This window comes from Podarcis muralis, chromosome 4, assembly GCF_964188315.1.
Source record: "Podarcis muralis chromosome 4, rPodMur119.hap1.1, whole genome shotgun sequence".
Taxonomy (NCBI): Eukaryota; Metazoa; Chordata; class Lepidosauria; order Squamata; family Lacertidae; genus Podarcis; species Podarcis muralis.
The window spans coordinates 69,861,081-69,881,586 of record NC_135658.1 but is presented as its reverse complement, the minus strand read 5'-3'; the positions used below and the strand labels follow the sequence as shown (position 1 = coordinate 69,881,586).

At 41.4% G+C, this 20,506-nt stretch overlaps 1 protein-coding gene across 8 annotated transcripts in view; it reads left to right on the top strand.

The window, feature by feature from the left end:
- The window catches only part of STS (steroid sulfatase), a 102,321-nt gene that overhangs the window by 60,337 nt on the left and 21,478 nt on the right, over positions 1-20,506 (top strand). For all 8 annotated transcript variants that reach the window (XM_077927535.1, XM_077927528.1, XM_077927529.1 and 5 more), the window contains 2 exons: positions 7,941-8,100; positions 17,897-18,018. In XM_077927535.1, the coding sequence (XP_077783661.1) occupies positions 7,941-8,100; positions 17,897-18,018 (282 nt within the window). The remainder of the gene's footprint in view (positions 1-7,940; positions 8,101-17,896; positions 18,019-20,506) is intronic.

Here is a 20,506-nt window from a genome sequence, read left to right as displayed (position 1 = left end):
TCCATGGGGCCCTGGGTACCTGAGCACCTGCAAAATTCCCCATGAAGGGGCCGGGCAGCCACAAATTTTGGTGCCAGGGCAATGCACGCTGTATGGCACCCACAGCCCAGGGCACCCACAGTCATTGGAACTCCTGACCTCTATCATCCACAGGCATCTATTCTTCTGTACATTTTCTGGCCACCCAGAGTCAGGCATAGAGGGCAGGTTTTGCAGTCATGTAAAGTACATGACTTTACTTTTCCATGAAGATATGACTGCCACCCATTCCTTTTACAGGAGAAAGTAAAGGATTGCACACTATTCGGTTGGGGCTTAAAGCTGATCTTTGCCCCTGGTGACTACAAATCTGCTCCTATATTATTATTTATTAAATTTATCTACCACCCTTCATCCAAGGATCACACAGCAGTTTTCAATATAAAGACAGAAAAATACATAACATAGTAACAAACGAAACACACACACTCCCAGCAGTTTAAAAAGGCATAGATTATTTAATTAGCTGGGAGAAGAAGAATGTTTTTGCCTGGCACCTAAGATGGTGCCAGATGACTCACCCTGAGGAGAGCATTCCATAAGTGAGGAGGCACCACAGAAAAGGCTCATTCTTGTGTTTCCATCCTCCAGAACTCTTGTGAAGGAGGGACATGTAGGAGGTCCTCAGCTGATGATCACATAAGCCAGCAATTTATCCCATTCTGTCCCATTCTGAGTTATTTTTCTTGGTCATGCTAGGATGAGGAAGACTGCTAGGAGCCGTTTAGCTACTCATTCTATTTTCTTTGCTTTGAATGATGTTCACCAATCCTGGGAATAGTCTCTCACCACACATTTCTGTTTAAATATTCAGAACCATATTTACCTTTTCCTTTGTCTTGTACCGTTTGCTCAATATCAAAATATAATTTGATCTTCAATGTTTAGATTAAGAAGATTGATTTCAGAAAGGTCTCTGCGTGTAGTTAAATGTTTAACTAAGTATGCCCAAGTTTATCCTGATATGTTTTCCTTTGGAAATAACAATTATTAAGACCTAAGGTCCAACGTATCAAACATTTTCTACTCTGGACTATAGAAAACCAGAAGAGAAAATAAAATAAAATATTGCATATGTATTGTTCGTGAGTTGAACCATGTGGTTATCGGTTTGTCTAAACAGAAATTGTAGCATAATTTTCTATAAATATAGTGTTTGCGATGAGGATTCTCAATAATGTATCTTCCATATATGAACATGTGAAGATCAATCCAAGCAATTAACCCTCTCATCGGAGATGCCACTATCTGCTCAACAGTAATTGGCACTAGCCTAACTCGAAAGCTCACAGTGTATCTTCACAATTTGAACTCAATCATTTATCATCATGCACAGCCAGATCAGAACCAATAATGAAGCATAAGAGCTTTTGGAAATAAAGTGCCTGGCTGCAGCTAGTGGGAATCGGATAAAACGGCATGGCATCAGCTGTGTGGACTGAAAACTCTGGTTGTGAGGATAGTCTCAACAGAACATTTTCAGCTGAATTGATTTATTTGTAAAATCAATTATATCTTGCCATTTGGCTCCCAAAGGGTCCAAGGAGGCGTGCAATTAAAAATGTAATTTATACATGGTTAATAGGGGTACCTTTACCTTTTTAATATAATAACATCAGCAGAGGTCCAAAGCCCAGCAAAACAAGAACTTATGGACATTACTTAAAAATGAATTCCTTCTGTGTTTGTTCATCTTGAATTTCTGTTTTGCACATTTGGGATACCTTGAATGCTCTCTAGTCTGCTCAGTCTCTCTTTCAAAGTCTGGTTAGTTTAGTTTCAATGCTGCTGCTGTTGCAAGTGCCGTTTTTATTGCTGCTGTGAATATCATGCCATTATCATCTTTGTTCTCTTTCATGGTTATTCTAGTACTTGCTCATGAGACCGGATATCCGAAGTATCTCTATGTTAGTTGAGTCAGAGGTTATTTAGACATAACCTGGTCATAAACACAATTATTGCCAATTTTATTTCCATTCTGTTGAATCCAATCAAGGTTCATTGAACCTGATCAGATCGTTAGAGCTTAGTTAAAACAGTATTTTACATTTTCTTTTCGCTTACTTTGTGACTGAAGAGCAACTCCAGCTGTCCCTGTCCCTGTATTCTTTTGAATGCCTTGCATTATCTTTCACGTTCTGTACACTAGAATTAAGTGTTCAAAAGGCCCAATGGCAGGACTTCTGGGTTTCATGAATTCCCTGACATAGCTCAGGGATGACCCTCCCATCAGGTAAAACTGTGTCAGATGCTGGGGCAACAGGAGAAGCTCCCCTGTCATTCCAGTCTGTTGGAGGAAAGAGCTGGGGATGTTAAATGACCCATATGTGCTAGGCTGCTGTCACAAGCACACCAAAGAGCCCTCTCATGTCACCAGTGCTGAAGTAATATTTCACTACCACTCCAGTGGGCTTTTGCATGTGGAATGCAGGGAAACAATCTTGCTTTTTGCCTCAGGCAGCAATATGTCTTGGGCCACCCTGACACAGCTCAAGGGCATTCCTGAGACATGTGAGCAAAGCAGTTTGGCATTCCATGAGCTTCTCAGGCCACGCTCAGGGTAGATTTATGTATTTCAACATTAGTGTGCTGTCTTTCACATCTGACCCTGCCAGTGCAGCTCGCAACATATTAAAACTATAAAACTCAGCAGAACAATAAGGGTCACCATCTACAGTATAACACACATAAACACACAATTGCCCCAGCAGCCATTTAAAGCATTATATAGCTTCAGTCAGCACAGCGATAAAATCTCCAAACCATGGAACTAAAATTATGAGAGATATCATATTTATGTATTATGTAAACCTGGCCCTGCTAACAGTTTTGCCTTACCCTGACACTAAGGCTGGGCTGAGGCGTGTTACAGAGTGCCTAAACTCTTCCAGAAAAACTCTGGAATTACATAGCTCATTTGTCCTGAAAACATGGCAGCTTCTTTGGGCTGTGGGCTTTGGACTATCTCAGGATTCCACAGTTCCCAGAGCAACAGGGTTGTGTTCAGCTAAATCAGGCTTCCTCAACCTCGGCCCTCCAGATGTTTTGAGACTACAGTTCCCATCATCCCTGACCACTGGTCCTGCTAGCTAAGGATCATGGGAGTTGTAGGCCAAAAACATCTGGAGGGCCAAGGTTAAGGAAGCCTGAGCTAAATCATGGTGCACATGGGATAACTTCTTCAAGCACAATGAAACGTCCGCTCCCTCTCCTCTTCCTGTGAACCTCCACTACTCCTAAATATCCTCCAGATACTTTGGGGAAACCCCACAGCAAATTTTAGCAGTTGCAAGTGGGGGGGCAGAAGGCTGGGGCAGTGTAGGGGATGGAAATTCTGTTGTGCTTGTGAAAGTTGCTCAATGCACACAATGATTTAGTTGGATTCAACCATTGGAACCAACCTTTGAACATTTTTGTCTGAGCTATGATTGGTCTTCAGGACTTTGGCAAGGAAAAAAAAGCACAGCTTGATTCTGATACGGCTTGTATAGCTGTTCAACAATAGCTTCTCCCTTATCAGACAGGAAGGTTCACACTGAAATTCAAAATGAAACTACTAAATAGTCCGTGCTTTAACTGTCCACTAAGAGAGATTGAAAGCAGCTGATATTTTCATGTTGGGATTTTTTTCCCCTTTTAAAATTAGTTTAGATTTTTAAAGCCATTTTTATGGGTTTGATCCTTAACATAGTTGTCATCTTCGAACTGCACACAGTATACTATTTGTGATCAAAATATAACAACACAGCTGAAATGAAATAACGCGTGGACTTCATCAGCCCTGATTTATTCTTTTAAATTTCCCTGTTCATTTCTACTGGGCTAGATAATAGAGTAGTTGAGCATTGCTTTGAACTTTTTTTTAGTGTGGTTTTAACTCCTAAACTTCTCAGCTGTTTCCACTTGTGATAATTGCTATATTGACATGAAATGAAAGACTGCCCTTGATCCAACATTTTAATTCACTGAAGAATATTGCATTCCTAACCTCACATTCAGCCGCAGCAGAAAGAAACACAAACTACTAGCATATTGATTTTAAATTTAATTCATATTATACTGTCAAGAGGATACACCTATTGTTGCTATCACTTGCTGAAAAATATGGCCTTTTCATTTCCTGAAATAATAGATCTTTCTACCAGTTCTTTGGTTGCCTTTCGTGAAATTCTGTTCAGATTTTTTCTGGCCAACACATTCCAAACAGATAATATATATATATATTTGGGGTCTTTGAAATAATGCATATTCCATGTCCATTCTACATTTTCATAGTGTGTTGTTGTCTGCCTCACAAAAGCATGCTTGCTATTCATTCTCACTCATGAAGTGGGGATTTTCAGTTTTGCTTCTTTCTCTCTTCACCCCTCATGGGGTGTTGGCACTGAAGGTGTCATGCTCAAGGAATGTTTGGTAAGGTACAGAAAGGCAGCAAACAAAGCTGTTGACTGCAATCACATGCCAGATGAAGAAAGAGAAGCATTAAATAATGTTAAGTGTGCAAAATGCATTTGCCAGTATTTTTGGAGACAATTAATTAACTGCCTTACTGGTTCAGACCAAAGGTCCATTTAGGCTGCAATCCTATACAGTGGTACCTCTGGTTGTGAACGGGATCTGTTCTGGAGGCCCGTTCGCAAGATGAGCAGAATGCAACCTGTGTTCACGGGTCACGATTCGCCGCTTCTGCACATGCGCGTGACATCATTTTGCATGCATGCGCGAGTGGCAAAACCCGGAAGTAACCCTTTCCGGTACTTCCGGGTCGCCGCAGGACGCAACCTGAAAACGCTCAACCTGAAGCAAACGTAACATGAGGTATGACTGTACTCATGTTCCTAAGTCCTATTGAAATCAATGGTGCATACATTCGAGTACACATAAGTAGGATTTCACTGATAGTCCACTATTATATCTGACATCTAGTTGGTTTTGGAAGGTCAGAGTCTGACACTAACATGGAATTAAGAAGTATAGTAGCTCTGTAAGCATGGGCAGAGTTCTTTCTAATCCCCTTTCAAGGTGGTTTAAGTTGTGTTTACTTTTTCCAAACCATCCATAATTTTAATAAATCTCTACTATATTGCCTGTGACTTAACTGGCAGAAGGCAGCTCATGGAACTACGCTTTTATTGTCGTCATCTCTAAAGTACCCTATCCCCCCACCCACCCCAAAAAAACACACCCACTCTCTCTGTCAGGATGCTGTCAGCAGCTCCTGGCTGGTAGCCCAGGAAATTATAAAGACAAGGAAAACTTTCTTACCATCCTTTTTTATTTCAATCTTTACAGAAAGAGGCTATAGAGCCCAGCCTCTTGGATAATGGTGTTGTCCCGAGTGAATCTCCACCGCCCCCCTTCTCTCCCACTTCCTCGTTCATCATTCTTATCGTCTCCTCTACAAGTGGTGCTATGTGCCCTCTGTCTTTGAGTTCTTTGCTCTCTTACTTTTAAGGCCCGCCAGGTTCTGGGAGATGGAAGGTCTAGAATGCTTTTTAATAACGTGTCAGCTGGGTGTTGTTCCAGCTGTCCCATGATTTCCCAGCTTTTCCCCTCATCTGCCTCTGAGCTGCTACCTCCCTCAACCCCCTGTTGTAAATCTATACTGTCTTCCTCTTCCTCCTCCCTGGAAGAGTTAGGATGGAGAGGCAGTCTCCACCATTCCTCCTCTGCCCAGTCCCCCACACTCTCCAAGGTCAGTTCCTCACCCACCCAGAGGTGCATCATACAGAGCCGCAGTGGGAGGTGGGAATCACTAAACACTGGACAAAGGGATCTTGTGTCAGTAGACAACTTGAGTAAGATGCCTTCTCCTTGTATTACAGTCTCACCCTCTCTCCTGATAAGCACAGCACTGCTGTTGATGTGGTACCCTTCCCTGGCAGCTACTTTCTTGAATGTGGATGGGGGGAAAACCCCCGGAGAAGGTGTTCCAGAGGAAGGAAGGGGAAAGAAAGATACACAGCCATCAAATACCATCTCTGAGCAGGGCCCCGGCTTACCATTAGGCAGAGTGAAGCAGCCACCTCGGGGGGCAGATACTGGGAAGTGGGCAGCAGCCATGAAGGGTTGAAGAACAGAGCTGCCTTGCCGCCCCTGAGTTGTTTGCTCACTGAACTGTCTTGGAGAACACTGTCCCATCATCAGTGCTGAATTAAGGTTCAATTAACAGTCCAATTGGCTTGTTTATGTAGTGTGTGGGAGAGGGCAGACTCCATCTTTTCCTTCAACGTAGTCAGCAAAACATATTGAGCTTGCCTCGCCTCATGGTCATCTTTATTCTAAAGAGCCGCAATTTCTTGGCAGGAAAAGATCTCTGTCTCCTCCCCACAACAATTATCTTCTCATTCTATTATATCCTTTAAAAAGAAAAGAAAAGCGGGTGGCCGCAACTGCGCACAGTTCAGTGTTCAAAGTGTTGCTGCAGCATAGATTTATAGAATGCAATTACAATACTCACTGCTTTATTTTTCCAAACCACGCTAATATTTCCCAACATTTTCAGTGCTGCAGCACATAGAGAGGTAATTTTTGGTGAGCTAATAGCATCACAACTCTAGGATTATTTTTGTGTGGGGTCACGGACAATTCAGTTCACAACAGTATTTAAGTTAAATAAGCATTTTGTGGCTCTTTTGGGAGAGATGCAAAATAAGCTGGAGTTTATACTTTAAAAAATAATAATTCTTCAGCTGGGCAAAACTTCCACTTTTTAAAGGACATAATCTTGCCATTGCTTCCTTGCTTCTGATACATAGGCTTGTGTTCTTTGGCAAAAATCACCAATCAGAGTTGCAATAATGATGAAAAACTATCTAGCTCGTAAACTGGTGGAATCCATTATCTGAAATATTTTTGTTCAAGATGCTGCCAGAATGGTGGCCTTACTTATGTGAACATAAATTTGGATCTTATAGCCATCATGAGGGATAGACATGAAAAACCCACCCATCCTTTTCTGGTACTTAGACTTCTCTCTACATGGTGATGTTGTTGTTTTGAAGTATGTCTCACTAAGGCTAGTCTGAAAAAGATTTATCAATTAGGAGACAATAAAAAAACCAGAATCCTAGTTTTCCCTTGAAATTTCAGCTTTCCACTACAATTATTACAATATCAGTGGGTCCACACTAAATAAAACTTAGTTGACTACCATCTTTTGTGCCCACTTGCAGATTGGGCAAGCTGCATGTGTTATCTTTTCAGAAGAGATGTATAAGAGGGCAACCTGATTTAATAAATCATGAATTTATAATTCATGTGAGTTTGGGCTGATTTGTCTGTTGATTAAATTTATGCAAGCAAAAATAATCACTGTGAAGCCAAAAGTGTACATCCTTTGTTATTAGGCGGTGTACAGGAAACATTTTCTTCCTTTGTGTGAGTGTGTGGGAGAATGTCTCTTTATTGTGGTGCTTGCATCTTCAAGTTTCCAAGGACTGTTATTAAAAACAATTCTGTTTTTTAAAAGATCTGCTCCATGATAAATCATGGTGCTGTATCTAATAATTGAGAGAAGAGTAAGACATCAAACATTTTACTGTAAAAGCTCAAAGACAGCAACAACAGCAAAACTTACTTCCTTGGTCTAAACAGTGTTTCATAATCCTGTCCTTAAACTGGCGAGGCTCCCAGTTGTGCTAAAGGTAGACTGCCTACAAAGTTAACAAATGGGGCACCATTTGGGTTGATAACAAGGTTAATGGATCAATCTGGCAAATTGTTTGATTGGACTATTACAGGGATGGAGAACCTGTGGCCTGCCAGATGATGTTGGACTACAGCTCCCATCACCCCTGACCATTGGCCATGCTCTCTGAGTATGATGGGAGTTGGAGTCCTATAACATCTGGATGTCTTCAAGTTGCCCGTCCCTAATTTTTGTAATCCTTTTTCTCTAGGTGGAAAGTCTACAAGTTGGGAAGGAGGGATTCGAGTACCTGGTCTTCTCAGCTGGCCTGGAGTGTTTAAGCCTGGCACACATATCGATGAGCCTACAAGTAATATGGATATATTCCCCACAATAGTTAAACTTGCTGGAGCATCACTGCCCAGTGACAGGTATGGAATGTTGTTTCGTTTGTCATAAAAGACATAACATCCAAAAATAACAAACCTCTGTTGCCTTTGAAGGCACTTTCAACAGTCCTAAGAATAACTTGTTCTCAGTAATATTTATCATGTCTTAAACCAGTATATGTCAGGCATTTCTTCAAATAATAACTGGTTCATAGTTGCCACTTCTTTCTTCACATTCTTTTGAAACCTTCTCCATTGTCTCATTCTGAACTTCATTGTTTCAGCTACATAACAATTGCTTTACTTAAAATGACCCCAAATCAATTGCTCACCTTAGATGTCTCACTACTAACAGAAGATGATGTATCCTGTGAGGCAAGTGGTCATATATAATGTGTGAATATCTCCATATTCGTAAAGCGGGCTGAATGGCCCTGTGGGACGTTCTATGCACATAGGTCATCATAACTGCTTCAAAGGGTTTGGGGGTGTGTGTTACAGTCAAGCTGCCTATAAATTTTATTAAACAAATAAATACAATCAGACAGTAAAACTTTTTCTGGGCTTCAGCAAGCAGGTATTGCTGAAATTCCTCCATATAACTTCCTGCACATTTAGCATGGGAAGTCAAGGACAAGAATTGCAGTTTACCTTTCTCTATGATGTGTTGAATTTCTATGGAAATAGTATATACATTTTACTGTCTTATGTCTTTTACTAGTATTTGCACAACGTAGCAGTCAAGTCAATCAATCAATCAATCAAACCTTTATTGCATTAGCATACAGCCATAGCAGGATAAGACAAAAATGCTAGAGACAAGCAACCAAACAAAATTCAAAGCGATATTACTGGCGTTATGACATTTAAATTACCCTAAGACAATAATGTAAAGATTTAGTTGCCAGCGCCGGGAATCTAAAATGCGGATGTAAATAAAGCATATAATGGCCCAAAATAGGCTCGGCACATTAGGTTAAAAAGGTAATAAAAAGAATTAAAACAGGTCCAGGTCTAGGACACACTACCCAGTCAGAGTAGCCCTGAGTTTCAAAGCCTGCACTATAAAGATTGCCACCCCACGTGAAATTTGGGGATTTGCGTCCACAAGAAGCGATTTCAAACAGTCTTCCTTAGATGTGATGGTGGACGGGATCAAGAGGAGGAGCTTAGTTCTTATTAGCTCATAAATAGGGCAGTAGAAAAAGAAATGTATGAAGTCCTCTACTTCATTCATTGTGCATGGACATAGACGCTGAGTAATAGGGGTCTTAGAGTAAATCCCCTGCAGGAAGGCCGTGGGTATAGAATGGAAACGGGCCATGGTAAACGCTCTTCTCAAATTGGGCTCCGTCAGGTCTATCAAGTAGTTGGCAAGTGATCTTACCACTTTCACTTTAGGGAGCCACATGGAGAGGCGAGCTGTGGTGGACTGTGCCCGGTCCATGGCCTCGTCTCTTGTAAGAATCCAGGCCCGGATTTTATGTTGGTCCCAAGATGACAGCGTGTCAAGATCTGGGAGGGAGTAGCGTGCAGTAATAGTCTCCATGGCCTTGGACCATTTGTTGCTATGAGAACAAGTTAAAAAGGCTTGCCTGGCTAGTAGGGAACCTGGGGCATTGATTAATTTACAATAAAAACTAATAATTCTAATGTGGGCTCTCGCAACAATGGAGGGGAGGCCCAGTTCTGTTCTTAACTGTGTAGCAACCGAGCCCTTGGGGAGACCCAGTAACTTTCGTGCAAAAGAGTTTTGTAGAATCTCGAGCCACTGTAGTGTTTTTAAAGTCCACCCCCAGATTTCAACCCCATACAGTAACATCGGGAGGACTTTGCTGATAAATGCTTTTCTGATTGGTGGAACCAACTGGTCGCTATTTGCATAGAAGAATTTCTCCAAGGCTTTGATGGTTCTACGGGCAGCCAGGATGGTCATATTTAGGTGAGCTGACCAGCTAAGCCCATGCTGAAAAGTGATACCCAAATACTTGAATGCTGAACAATATTCAATAGAGTGGCCCTCAAAATTCCAAAATGGCTTCCGAGTTTTCGTGCCAAAAGTAAGAATTTTGGTTTTGGCGAAATTAATTTTGAGGGAGTTGGTATCACAATATGTCATGAGCCCTCTGAGCATGTTGTTTAAGCCCTGCTTGGTTAAAGACAGTATCACCATGTCGTCCGCATAGAGTAATATGGGGATCTTGAGCTGTTGTAAAGAGGGGGCAGATTGGTTTAGGGCCTTCATGGTTGTAACGATGTCATTGATGTAGAAATTAAATAGAAAAGGGGCCAAGAGGCAGCCCTGTTTGACCCCTTTATTCAGAGGGAAAGAATCAGAAAGAGCTCCCAAAGGGCCAAATTTTACTCTGGCCGATATGTCATTATGAATTTCCATAAGAAGGTGGAGGAGTCTCTTATCTATGTTGGTGTAACTAAGTCAAGTCATTACTTCATTATAACTATCATTTCCTCACTGGGGCTATGATGAGTAAAGTAAAGCCCGTTCCCATATTTTATTTTATTGGTGGTGGTAGTAGTAGTAGGATTTTCCTAAGGGAGCAGTCACTCATCTAATTAACCCAGCTTTCCCCCACTGAAGTCTTTTTGAATGCTGCACGGCTATTCTAGACTGAAAGGTTATCTACTGCTGCATTATTAGTATGTTTAAGCTGCAGTCCTATATTCACTTACATGGGAAGAATGGGACTCAGATCTGAGCAGTCATGCATACGATTGCTCTGTCAATAAGCATGTTGTAGTGTATACTCTTAATACATGATGTAATGCCTAGGATGTTGGGTTTAATTTTAGTGGTTTAGGTTCAAATGCTTCCTGATTCTGGATCACACATGCAGGTCTACCACTGGTTGTTGTTGTTGTTTAGTCGTGTCCGATTCCTCATGACCCCATGGACCAGAGCACACCAGACACTCCTGTCTTCCACTGCCTCCCACAGTTTGGTCAAACACATGTTAGTAGCTTCAAGAACACTGTCCAGCCATCTCGTCCTCTGTCTTCCCCTTCTCCTTGTGCCCTCAATCTTTCCTAACATCAGGGTCTTTTCCAGGGCATCATTTGATGATTTTGCGAACATTGAAAAATAAGGTTGACATGAAGCTTCTATCTGTACTGTATTTTCTCTGATGGCTCTTTCATGCAGACCATTTGCTTGATTTTGTTCTCGTCAAGTGCTTAGGTTGCGTTTGAAAATTCATCTTTAATCATTAAATAGAAGGAGTAAACATTGAACAAGTCACTGTCTCAGGCCAAACTATGTTATAGGGTTGATGTGAAGATAAAATGCAAGAAGGTTAGGTATGCCATAATGTTACCTGAACCTTTTGAACAGGACATCAAATGAGAACATGCTGCATTAGACCTGCCTTTAACTTTGCTATGACCATATCATACGTAACACTATTTTTAAAGCTGTTCTTGCCGACTGCAATGATTTGTCATTTCCACAGCATGCTAAACAGCTGAACTTTCAGGTTCTCCATAAGCCCTTCAGGTGCTTTGATCTTTGAGTTCCGTAATAGCATCAGTAGGAGTGTTTTAATTACTTTTTCTCTTAGTGGCTGAAGAAGATGGGTTTTTCTTCCTGACAGTACTCTATACCTACCGTACACGTTCCTTTTGATCAAGTCATAGATGCTTGGGCGTGACGCCAGCGTCATTCTGCTCTTTCTTATATACACGCAATAAATAACCAGCTGTGAACTTTTCCCCTGCAGATCTAAAGTAATACTAGCCTGACAACTGGTGTTCATTTACATCATGCAAATTTAAAAGTCACCCCACCCCCCTGATCTAAATTCAGAATATCTTTTCTACTCTTTGCTTCAGCTAGCAAGCTCTTTCAAAGCAGACTTGCCATATGCTACTCTAGGCTGTTTTTCGGGTTCAGTCATTTCTCCAATTACCCGTGCACAGAAAGGCGACATTTGGTTAGGGCTCTAGTAGTTCATGGCAGAGTCCTGGGAATCCCAGCAATGAAAGCTTTGTCAAGAGGGTAGAAATGTAGCTCTTATGATTATAGGTGAAAAGTGAGAAAAAATGTGTTTGAAAAGTTAGTTTGCTCTCGTGATGAACCCATTGTCCTGCCTGACATTGACATATTTGGGCCTAAAACTTATTGGGTGCTATTCAACTAAGTAAACTTTTAAAATTATTAGACCTGACTTGGTAATATTGAATAATTTCAATGGGTCTTAGGTGAATACCACTGATGAGGAATGGAAATCTGCACATATCTGGCACATTCTCTTTTTGAAATCCCATGCCAAATAATTGACAATACAGTTGCTATTAACTCAAATATTTTGTTTAAAATATGATCTATTTATTTCTTATTTACAAAATGTCAGTACTCAACACATCTTAGGAGTATCTTCTTTGGCGATCACTTGTAGCCAGGTAAGATTGTCTTCCATGAACACGGTCTTGATGTTTTCATCCCTTTTTGTCCTGAGTTTATGCTTCTTCAAAGTCCATGGCACCTTTGGTAGAGGCTATTCTCCAGTTGGAGCTCTCGCAGGCCAGTGTTTCCCAATTCTCTGTGTTTATACTGTATTTTTTAAGATTTGCCTTGAGAGCGTCTTTAAACCTCTTAGTTGTCCTCTAGTATTTCTCTTTCTATTCTTAAGTTAGGAATAGAGTAGTTGCTTTGGAAGATGATAATCAGGCATCTGAACAACATGACCAGTCCAACAAAGTTGATGTTGAAGAATCATTGCTTCAACACGGTTGATCTTTGCTTCTTTCAGTACACTGACTTTAGTTCGCTTTTACTTAGGAGTATAGTAATATAGGTGAAGGATGCCACTCAGTGAAAGTTAGTCTTCCTTGTTCTACCAGAGCCACTGGGAGTTAAGCATGCCCACTAAGTTAAGCTGGATAAGCTTAGTTTTTCTATAATGTAGCAGGATCAGCCCCAAAATATAGAAGATTACAATTCTATGCATGTTTGCATATTAAGAATCAGTCTTCATATTACTTTAATGCCCTTTTAGTTTCTAGAACATGGTGCTAAAGATTCATGTACTATTCTATTCTATGTGAACAGAATCCTACAGAATTAAGGGACCATTTCTTTGGGCTGCCATTGGTTCTGGCTCTAATAATTGAGTTGCCTGAAGCAGAGTCCACAGGATGCTCGCCTTCAGGGCTAACACAATTGCTCTGAGGATGCTCCACTGTTCAGGCACCAATTAATCTCCCTTCATGGTATCACCTGAATCAGACCATTTCAACCTGATGCATAGCAGGCTGCTCCTAGACAGTATCTGTATCACCAGCTGCCCCCAAGTCCATCTGCAGCTCTTTTGCTTCCTCTGTCTAGAGGGCACAGCCTGGAATCTGGACCATATTGCCAGAAACTAGAATAGGCTGCCACACAAACCTTCATATTCTTTTAACATATAGTGCTCCCATTTGTGGATTATAATTGCAAGCTGTTTTGTCTGAAATCTTGGCTAAAAAGTGAGATAATAAATATAATCACTAAATGAAGCATAAAACACACACACAGGGGATATTGCAAAACCCATTATGGACTTGAACACAGTATTCTTGAAGTCACTAGCTCACAGTGAAGAAGTGGGTTGATGCACCACTATGTGAAATTTTCAGGATTTATGTTAAATTGGTTAGGGCCATTCTTTACACTTGCTTATTTCCCTTTTGCCACTCACTGACTTGCATTCTCACCTATTGTTGGTGACATGTTCAACCAAGCATTCTGAGCGTTTTCTCCCATTGCTTTTCGAGATAATAGGCTCTTCTTCCCATTTAACAGACTGAAATATTGATTCCAATCCAGCATTGCAATGGGTTGGACTAGATGACCATTGGGTCCCTTCTGATTCTACAGTTCTATTATTTGATAATATAGACTGTGCTAAACCTGCCAACCTAGCAGTTCGAAAGCACGTCAAAGTGCAAGTAGATAAATAGGCACCGCTCCGGTGGGAAGATAAACGGTGTTTCCGTGCACTGCTCTGGTTCGCCAGAAGCGGCTTAGTCATGCTGGCCACATGACCCGGAAGCTGTACGCCGGCTCCCTTGGCCAATAAAGTGAGATGAGCACCGCAACCCCAGAGTTGGCCACGACTGGACCTAATGGTCAGGGGTCCCTTTACCTTTACCTTTACCTAAACCACATAGAGAATTCTTGCTGATGCTTAAGCACCTGATCATTACAGAATACAATCCTTTGTGATGGTTTACTTCTTTCAGTGTTGATTTATTCATAACACAGTTTTAATGACTCCAGACAAATTATCCAAGCATTGGCAGTCCTTCTTCATCCCCCTCTCAAATGTGACTGCTCCAAAGGCTGCTTGCCATGCAATCAATTACAGTATAAGATGCCCACTTCAGCAGCCAATTAGCTTTCAAGTGACCTAGTCCATCCCATTTTGCTAGGGTATCAAACTATACTGAGGGCAAAAAAGGCAAGGTCACTTTTACTTTTATGCAACACACACATATACATAGCACCAGCTGACAGACCAGACAGCGGCATTTCAGCAGAACTGCAGTCAAGAGACACTCTGGTACAACTGATGATTTATCAAATGCCTGTGGGAAAAGACAGGGCTGGAAGGGTACAGGATGTGAAAGATTAGATCCATCATTGCCTTGGGACATCCAATATAAATAGTAATTCTGTCATGCTTCCATTTGTCCAGTCGTCTCAATGTGTACAGATTTCATGGAAATACAACCCTTTGGAATGTCTTTCTTCTTTATGCGGCAACACTGTAGTCATCACTCTAGTTTTTTAAAAAGAGGCAGTTGCAGCACTAGAAGAAAGTGCTTTCCCTACTCTTTGTTCCATGCATTTGTTAAGAATGCAGTGATTTAATTTGAGACATTTGGGCGGGGCTGGCATTGGGAGTAGGCATTCTTGGACACCTGAAAAGGCCCACACCCCTGCAGGATGCCCACTGCTGACTCTCAGAACCTTCATTTGCGTGGACAAGCGGAGTCCCCCAAACCCTGGGCAGCCCCTGTGTGGAATAACGACTCAAGACAACGTGCTATGGGATTAAAATTGGCCACAACTTTATTATGTTTCAGATGTGGGTAGACCTTGGCTCAGGCATTGGGTGTTTTATCCCTCCCAGTCCCCTGCCAGGGATCTGGGGAACATCAGGGTTATCCAGTGTGTGGGGAGGATGGCCTGGCTCTGGAAAACATATGTTCAAGCAGAGAGAGCCCGCGCCCGTTACGCTGCCACCGCAGGGGAGAGCAGTAATGACCTCTAGGCGTATAGCCTCCCCTCAAACAACCCCTTTAACGGGGAACCCTGGTATCGCCGCCGCAAAGAGGAGGGGGGTGCGGGTCACTGCTGCACGCCCCCCCCCCCCATTCAGGGAAGATAGACTAAAAGATTCCGCCCAAGGCCTGATACCACCAAAGTTGTGACCTTCTGCTATGGGAAAGGCAAACCTGCCAATGCAGGAGAATTCCTTTCCGGCCCTTCAACAGCGACCTTGATGTAGCAGCGCCCGCGTACCTGTGGAGAAAAGGTTAATCTGCAAAAGAAGTCTTAACTGAGGGTGGGTAGGGTGGAAGAAGCTCTGGAGCCAACCGACGATTCCCAAGTAAGATCCTCCCTCTATTGTGTGGGCAGGTGGTCCCTCTTGGCCTGATCACCTTGGCAGCGCTTCCCCAGGTGGGATTGGGCAACTGACTAAGGTAGATGGAGACCTCCAGGTATCCCACCTGGGGGGAGGCGAAGCCAAGCCTGTGCTAATGGTGCCATATAGGGTCCAGGGGCTGCGCGCGACTGCGCAAAGCGAGCCCTCCATTTAATGTGGGGAGCGGTCATTGCAAAAGTAAGGAGATGGAGAAGGCTCCTCTTGCTCTTCTCTGGGTAACTGTGCTATCAAATGGGCATCCGTCAGTGACAGTGGGATGGATCTTGGCCCACTGGCGGAATTTGGCCAAGGTCACCCAAACCTGAAGCCAACACCACATATATATATGAAATCTATTACACTGGTCCTGGGGTGCAAGCCCTGAGAGCACGATTTGCATCCAATATGCTTCAGAGCATCTTCAGACTTTTAATATACAATACGCTTCAATCAAAACATGCTCCAGATTGAGTTAATTCTCTGTAAACAGTTGTAAATGTTGTGATTCGCACCATGCCAAAACTGTAGCTTCATTTCCGCCCTGTGAGTAAATATGAGATATTTGAGAATTTAATGAATGGAAACATGTTTGGTTAGCTTATAACTTCAACTCCTACCTTCTCTGCCAACAAATTGAATGCTGTGCTCTCTTATTGAATGCATGAAGCAATTTGTTATGCTATGAATTGCATGGGGCTTATGCATGTGTATGGGTTGTTTTTTTAAAAGACAAAATGAGCCCTATAATCAGGAATATGAAGGGAAGACATAGCCAATATTTTAAAATGTACACCTCAAATGTATCCTATGAATGGGACAGATGCATCTCTGGAAACACATGAATTATACTGATCAAAAAGAGTCAGGCTTGGCTAACAGTCCCTACAAATTATAAGATACCTCCCAGCTACCTATTTATTGAGCAGCCATCCTGATTTTCTTACAGAGAGGTTAGATTATATTTGGACTTTATTGAGCATTCATTCTCATTTGTTGGAGAGGTGGTTATGCATTCATCTTGATTTGCTTGTGGGATGTTTTCACATCTTCCTATCAATCAATCTCTTTATTATCAGTCTTTATACAAAGAAAGTTTGTATAAATGCATAAACAATACCAAGCAAAACAAAATAGAGAGCCACAACAATAAAATGGCTAATAACCGCATTATACTATAGAATGCCAGGAATATAAAACAAAATTACAAGTTTGCTGAAATTAGTCCTTGGGGGGGGGGGGTTACATGGAGCAGCACAAAATTTAGCTAGCCTGGAAGAAATGAATATGTTCTGATGTGAAAGGAACAACAACAACAAAACCCCACAAAATGCATATGGGAATTTCCATAAAAACGGTTCAATAAAAATCTTACGTATCTCATTATAAAAAAGAGCAATAGATAAGGAAATGAGCAGGGACATTTGCATTGATAATAGGGGAATTTTGGGGGGAACTTCGCTCCAGAACTGCTGACATCTTTAAATAGAAATACTTGTGAGTTATAGATTGGCCTAGGATTTAAATACGTGAAATTGTATAATATTAAGGATAGAAGTCAATATGAAAAGAAAGAAAGATGTTGATTGACTAAGTAAATTTTATGTGAAAATAGTTTTGGAAAACTATAATGATTGATATGGAAACTCAGCTGGGAGGATTCGAGGAAGTCACTTAACAATGTTAACAAAAGTGGAATTATTATAGTTAAGATAAATGTTTGTTTGTTTGTTAGTTTGTATTTGATGTTTTCGTTTTATTTGTTTGTTATAAATTTGGAAAACCAATAAAAAAATTTTGGGGGGGGGGGAGAACTGCTGACATCTTCCCATTAGTCATTCATCGACCCCACACTTTTGACTACACTTCCCTTTCATTTTACAAACTGGAAAATGTCTGGAGTTAAATTTGCTTATTTTTAAAAAGTGGACTTGTTTAATCCACTTGAAATGTGGAAACTGAGAGTTCTTGTTTGCATCTGAATCACATAATCCTGATAGACTGGAGGTGACCTAACTTGGTGCATGAAACTCAGGTTTGCTTTCATGTCATGTGATAACTGGTCATAACACTCTTGGTGTAATGGTATCTGTGAAAAGTTTTTGTTAAGAAATGGAATTGCATAGTTAGAACTCCTTTTCAGGCAGGCAGCCTATGGGTTCTGCTCCCTGATTTTGAAATGCTTTCTCATTCAGAATTATTGATGGACATGATCTGATGCCCTTGCTTCGAGGTATTGCTCTCCGATCCAAGCATGAATTTCTCTTCCATTACTGTAATGCATATTTAAATGCAGTGCGCTGGCATCCAGGAAACAGTAAGTAAAATTGTCTGATCCCATTTTAAATATTTTATGCAATTTTTATTGCAACTTGAAAAGAATTGGGGGCGGGAGAGAAGGAAGGCCTTGGGCTATGGTTACAAATAAATTGCTTGAAGTGCCTAACCCTTCTCCTTATTTCCTTTATCTCTGCTATTCTTTTATCTTAGTGAAAAAGCCAGTTTCTATAAAGGAAACAATTTGGTATTGGATAATTAATTTCATGCAGTATAACAAAGTTTAACATTGTCACTGTGCTAAAGCCTCTAGTATCAGAATAAATTGTAAAACTTTGGGCAGAGTCTGTTACATGGGAATATGGGAAGCCGCCCTATGCTACCTCAGCAATGAAGAGGCCTTCTCCACCTGGAAATTTTGGTTCCTTTCTAGTATATCCATAAATGCCTGCTAGGTGTGATATACTTTTTAGTCTGGTTTATTTTGACCTCTGCCTTTCAACCTAGAGGCTTCCACGGCTAACAACAAAACAAAACAGCAGCAGCAGCAGCAAATAAAAAAAAGGGTAAAACCGAATCATAGTTAAAAACTAAATTACAGTGAAATAAAAGCAAAAACAGCAGAGCAGCAAAACAAGAGCCATAAATGCAGAAGACTACAATGACAATAACAACAGTAAGAGCAATCAAAGCACAAGGCAGTATATAAAATATCATGCATTAAAAGAGAATGGGATTTAATTTTAGCTGGCAGCCAACATGGTGAGCACCAGCTGGATGTTCCTGGGCAGAGAATTAGATCCCTGGGTTCCACAACATTGAAAGGTCTATATTCAGTCAGCATCTGCCTAACCACCAAAGGTGAGAGGATCCTCAGAAGATCCTGAGAAGATTATCATAAGAGGTGGGCAGGTTTGCATGAGGGCAAGTGATCCTTCACATACCTATCCCCAAGCCATATATTAGGAATGCCTTCCACCAGCTTCAGATGGTAAGACAGCTACAGCTGTTTCTGGATTGGTATAGCATCGAGGCTGGATTATTGCAATGTGTTCTATGTTGGGATGCCCTTGAGGTTAGTCTGGAACTTGCAACTGGTGCAAAATATGATGGCTTGACTGCTTGTTGGGTCAGGATATCACCAGCACATCAACCCACCATTGAAATAATTGCACTGCATGCCAATTAGCTAACAGGCTTAGTTCAATGTGCTATTTTTGCCATATAAACCCCTATCCAGTGGTACCTCCAGTTGCAGACGGGATCCGTTCTGGAGCTCCAGTGGAATCCCAAAGTTTCTGCACCCGAAGGGACCACTTCTGCGCATGCATGAGCGGCAAAAACCCGGAAATATACTTCTGGGTTTGCTGCTTACGTATCCCAAGGTTTACGTCACCGGAGGAATACGTAAGTGGAGGTATGACTGTACAGCTTGGGATCAGGATATCTGAAAGAACAAGGTCCACATGTACTCAGTCCATCACTGCACTCTGCAGTTGAGGAGTTGAAGATGTCCATTCTGCACAATGTAGGAATCGTTCCTTTAGTGTTGTGGCACCAGCCTTTGGAATCCTCCGTTGTATTTCTGGTGCTTACTGAAGACCTTTCTCACACAACAAGCCTTTTAACTCAAGTTCTTACCAATTCTGCATCTGTATTGTAATTATTTTTAAGTTGTTTCTTATTGTTTTATCACTTGTGTTTTGCTGCCCTAGGCTTCTTTGAGAAGGAGGGTGAGCTATGAAATGAGGGAATGAATGAATGAATGAATAAAGGGCTTGGCATTCAAAGCTAGCACATTGAATTGTGTCTAGAAAATAATAATAATAATAATAATAATAATAATAATAATAATAATAATAATGACATATATTCCAATTACTGCTTAAGCGAAAGTGCTGGCACCATATTCTCACCCAGTTGGTGGTTTGACTGGATTGTACATAAGTCGTGAATGGCCATCCTATGTGCAATGCATTTCAATAATCATCTGGACATTGCCAGGGTGTGGATAATTGTGGCAACCCTACTTCTGCCCAGGGGGGACTGCAGCTGGTGTTTAAAAACTGTTGAAAACTACTTTGTACCAAAGGTGTTGCTTGACTTCCAACATTAAGACCAGTTCTAACATGACGCTCATGCTGCAAATTTGATCTTTATGGGGGGCTGAAGCCCACCCAGAATACTACTTTCCAGGTCCATTGAATTATCTACTGTTGTCTGGGTTAATCACTCCTTCTCCAGTTTATTGCATTTTAGCATCTATATAAAGCTGCTGAGAGATGTCAGCTAGGGAATTTGGAACATGGTGTCCCCAATATGTGGATGACACTCAGTGCTGTCTTTCCATACTCTTTGCATATTTTCATAAGCATCTGACTGGCCACTGTGAGAACAGGATGGTGGATTAGATGGACCAGAGATGAGGGAGATGGCCAATTCTAGCCTGAGTTACATTCCCCCCTTATGCCAGTTAGGGTCTTCTTGACACCTGTGGGATTCTCTCCTCTTGAAAGTTTGGTTGTCAC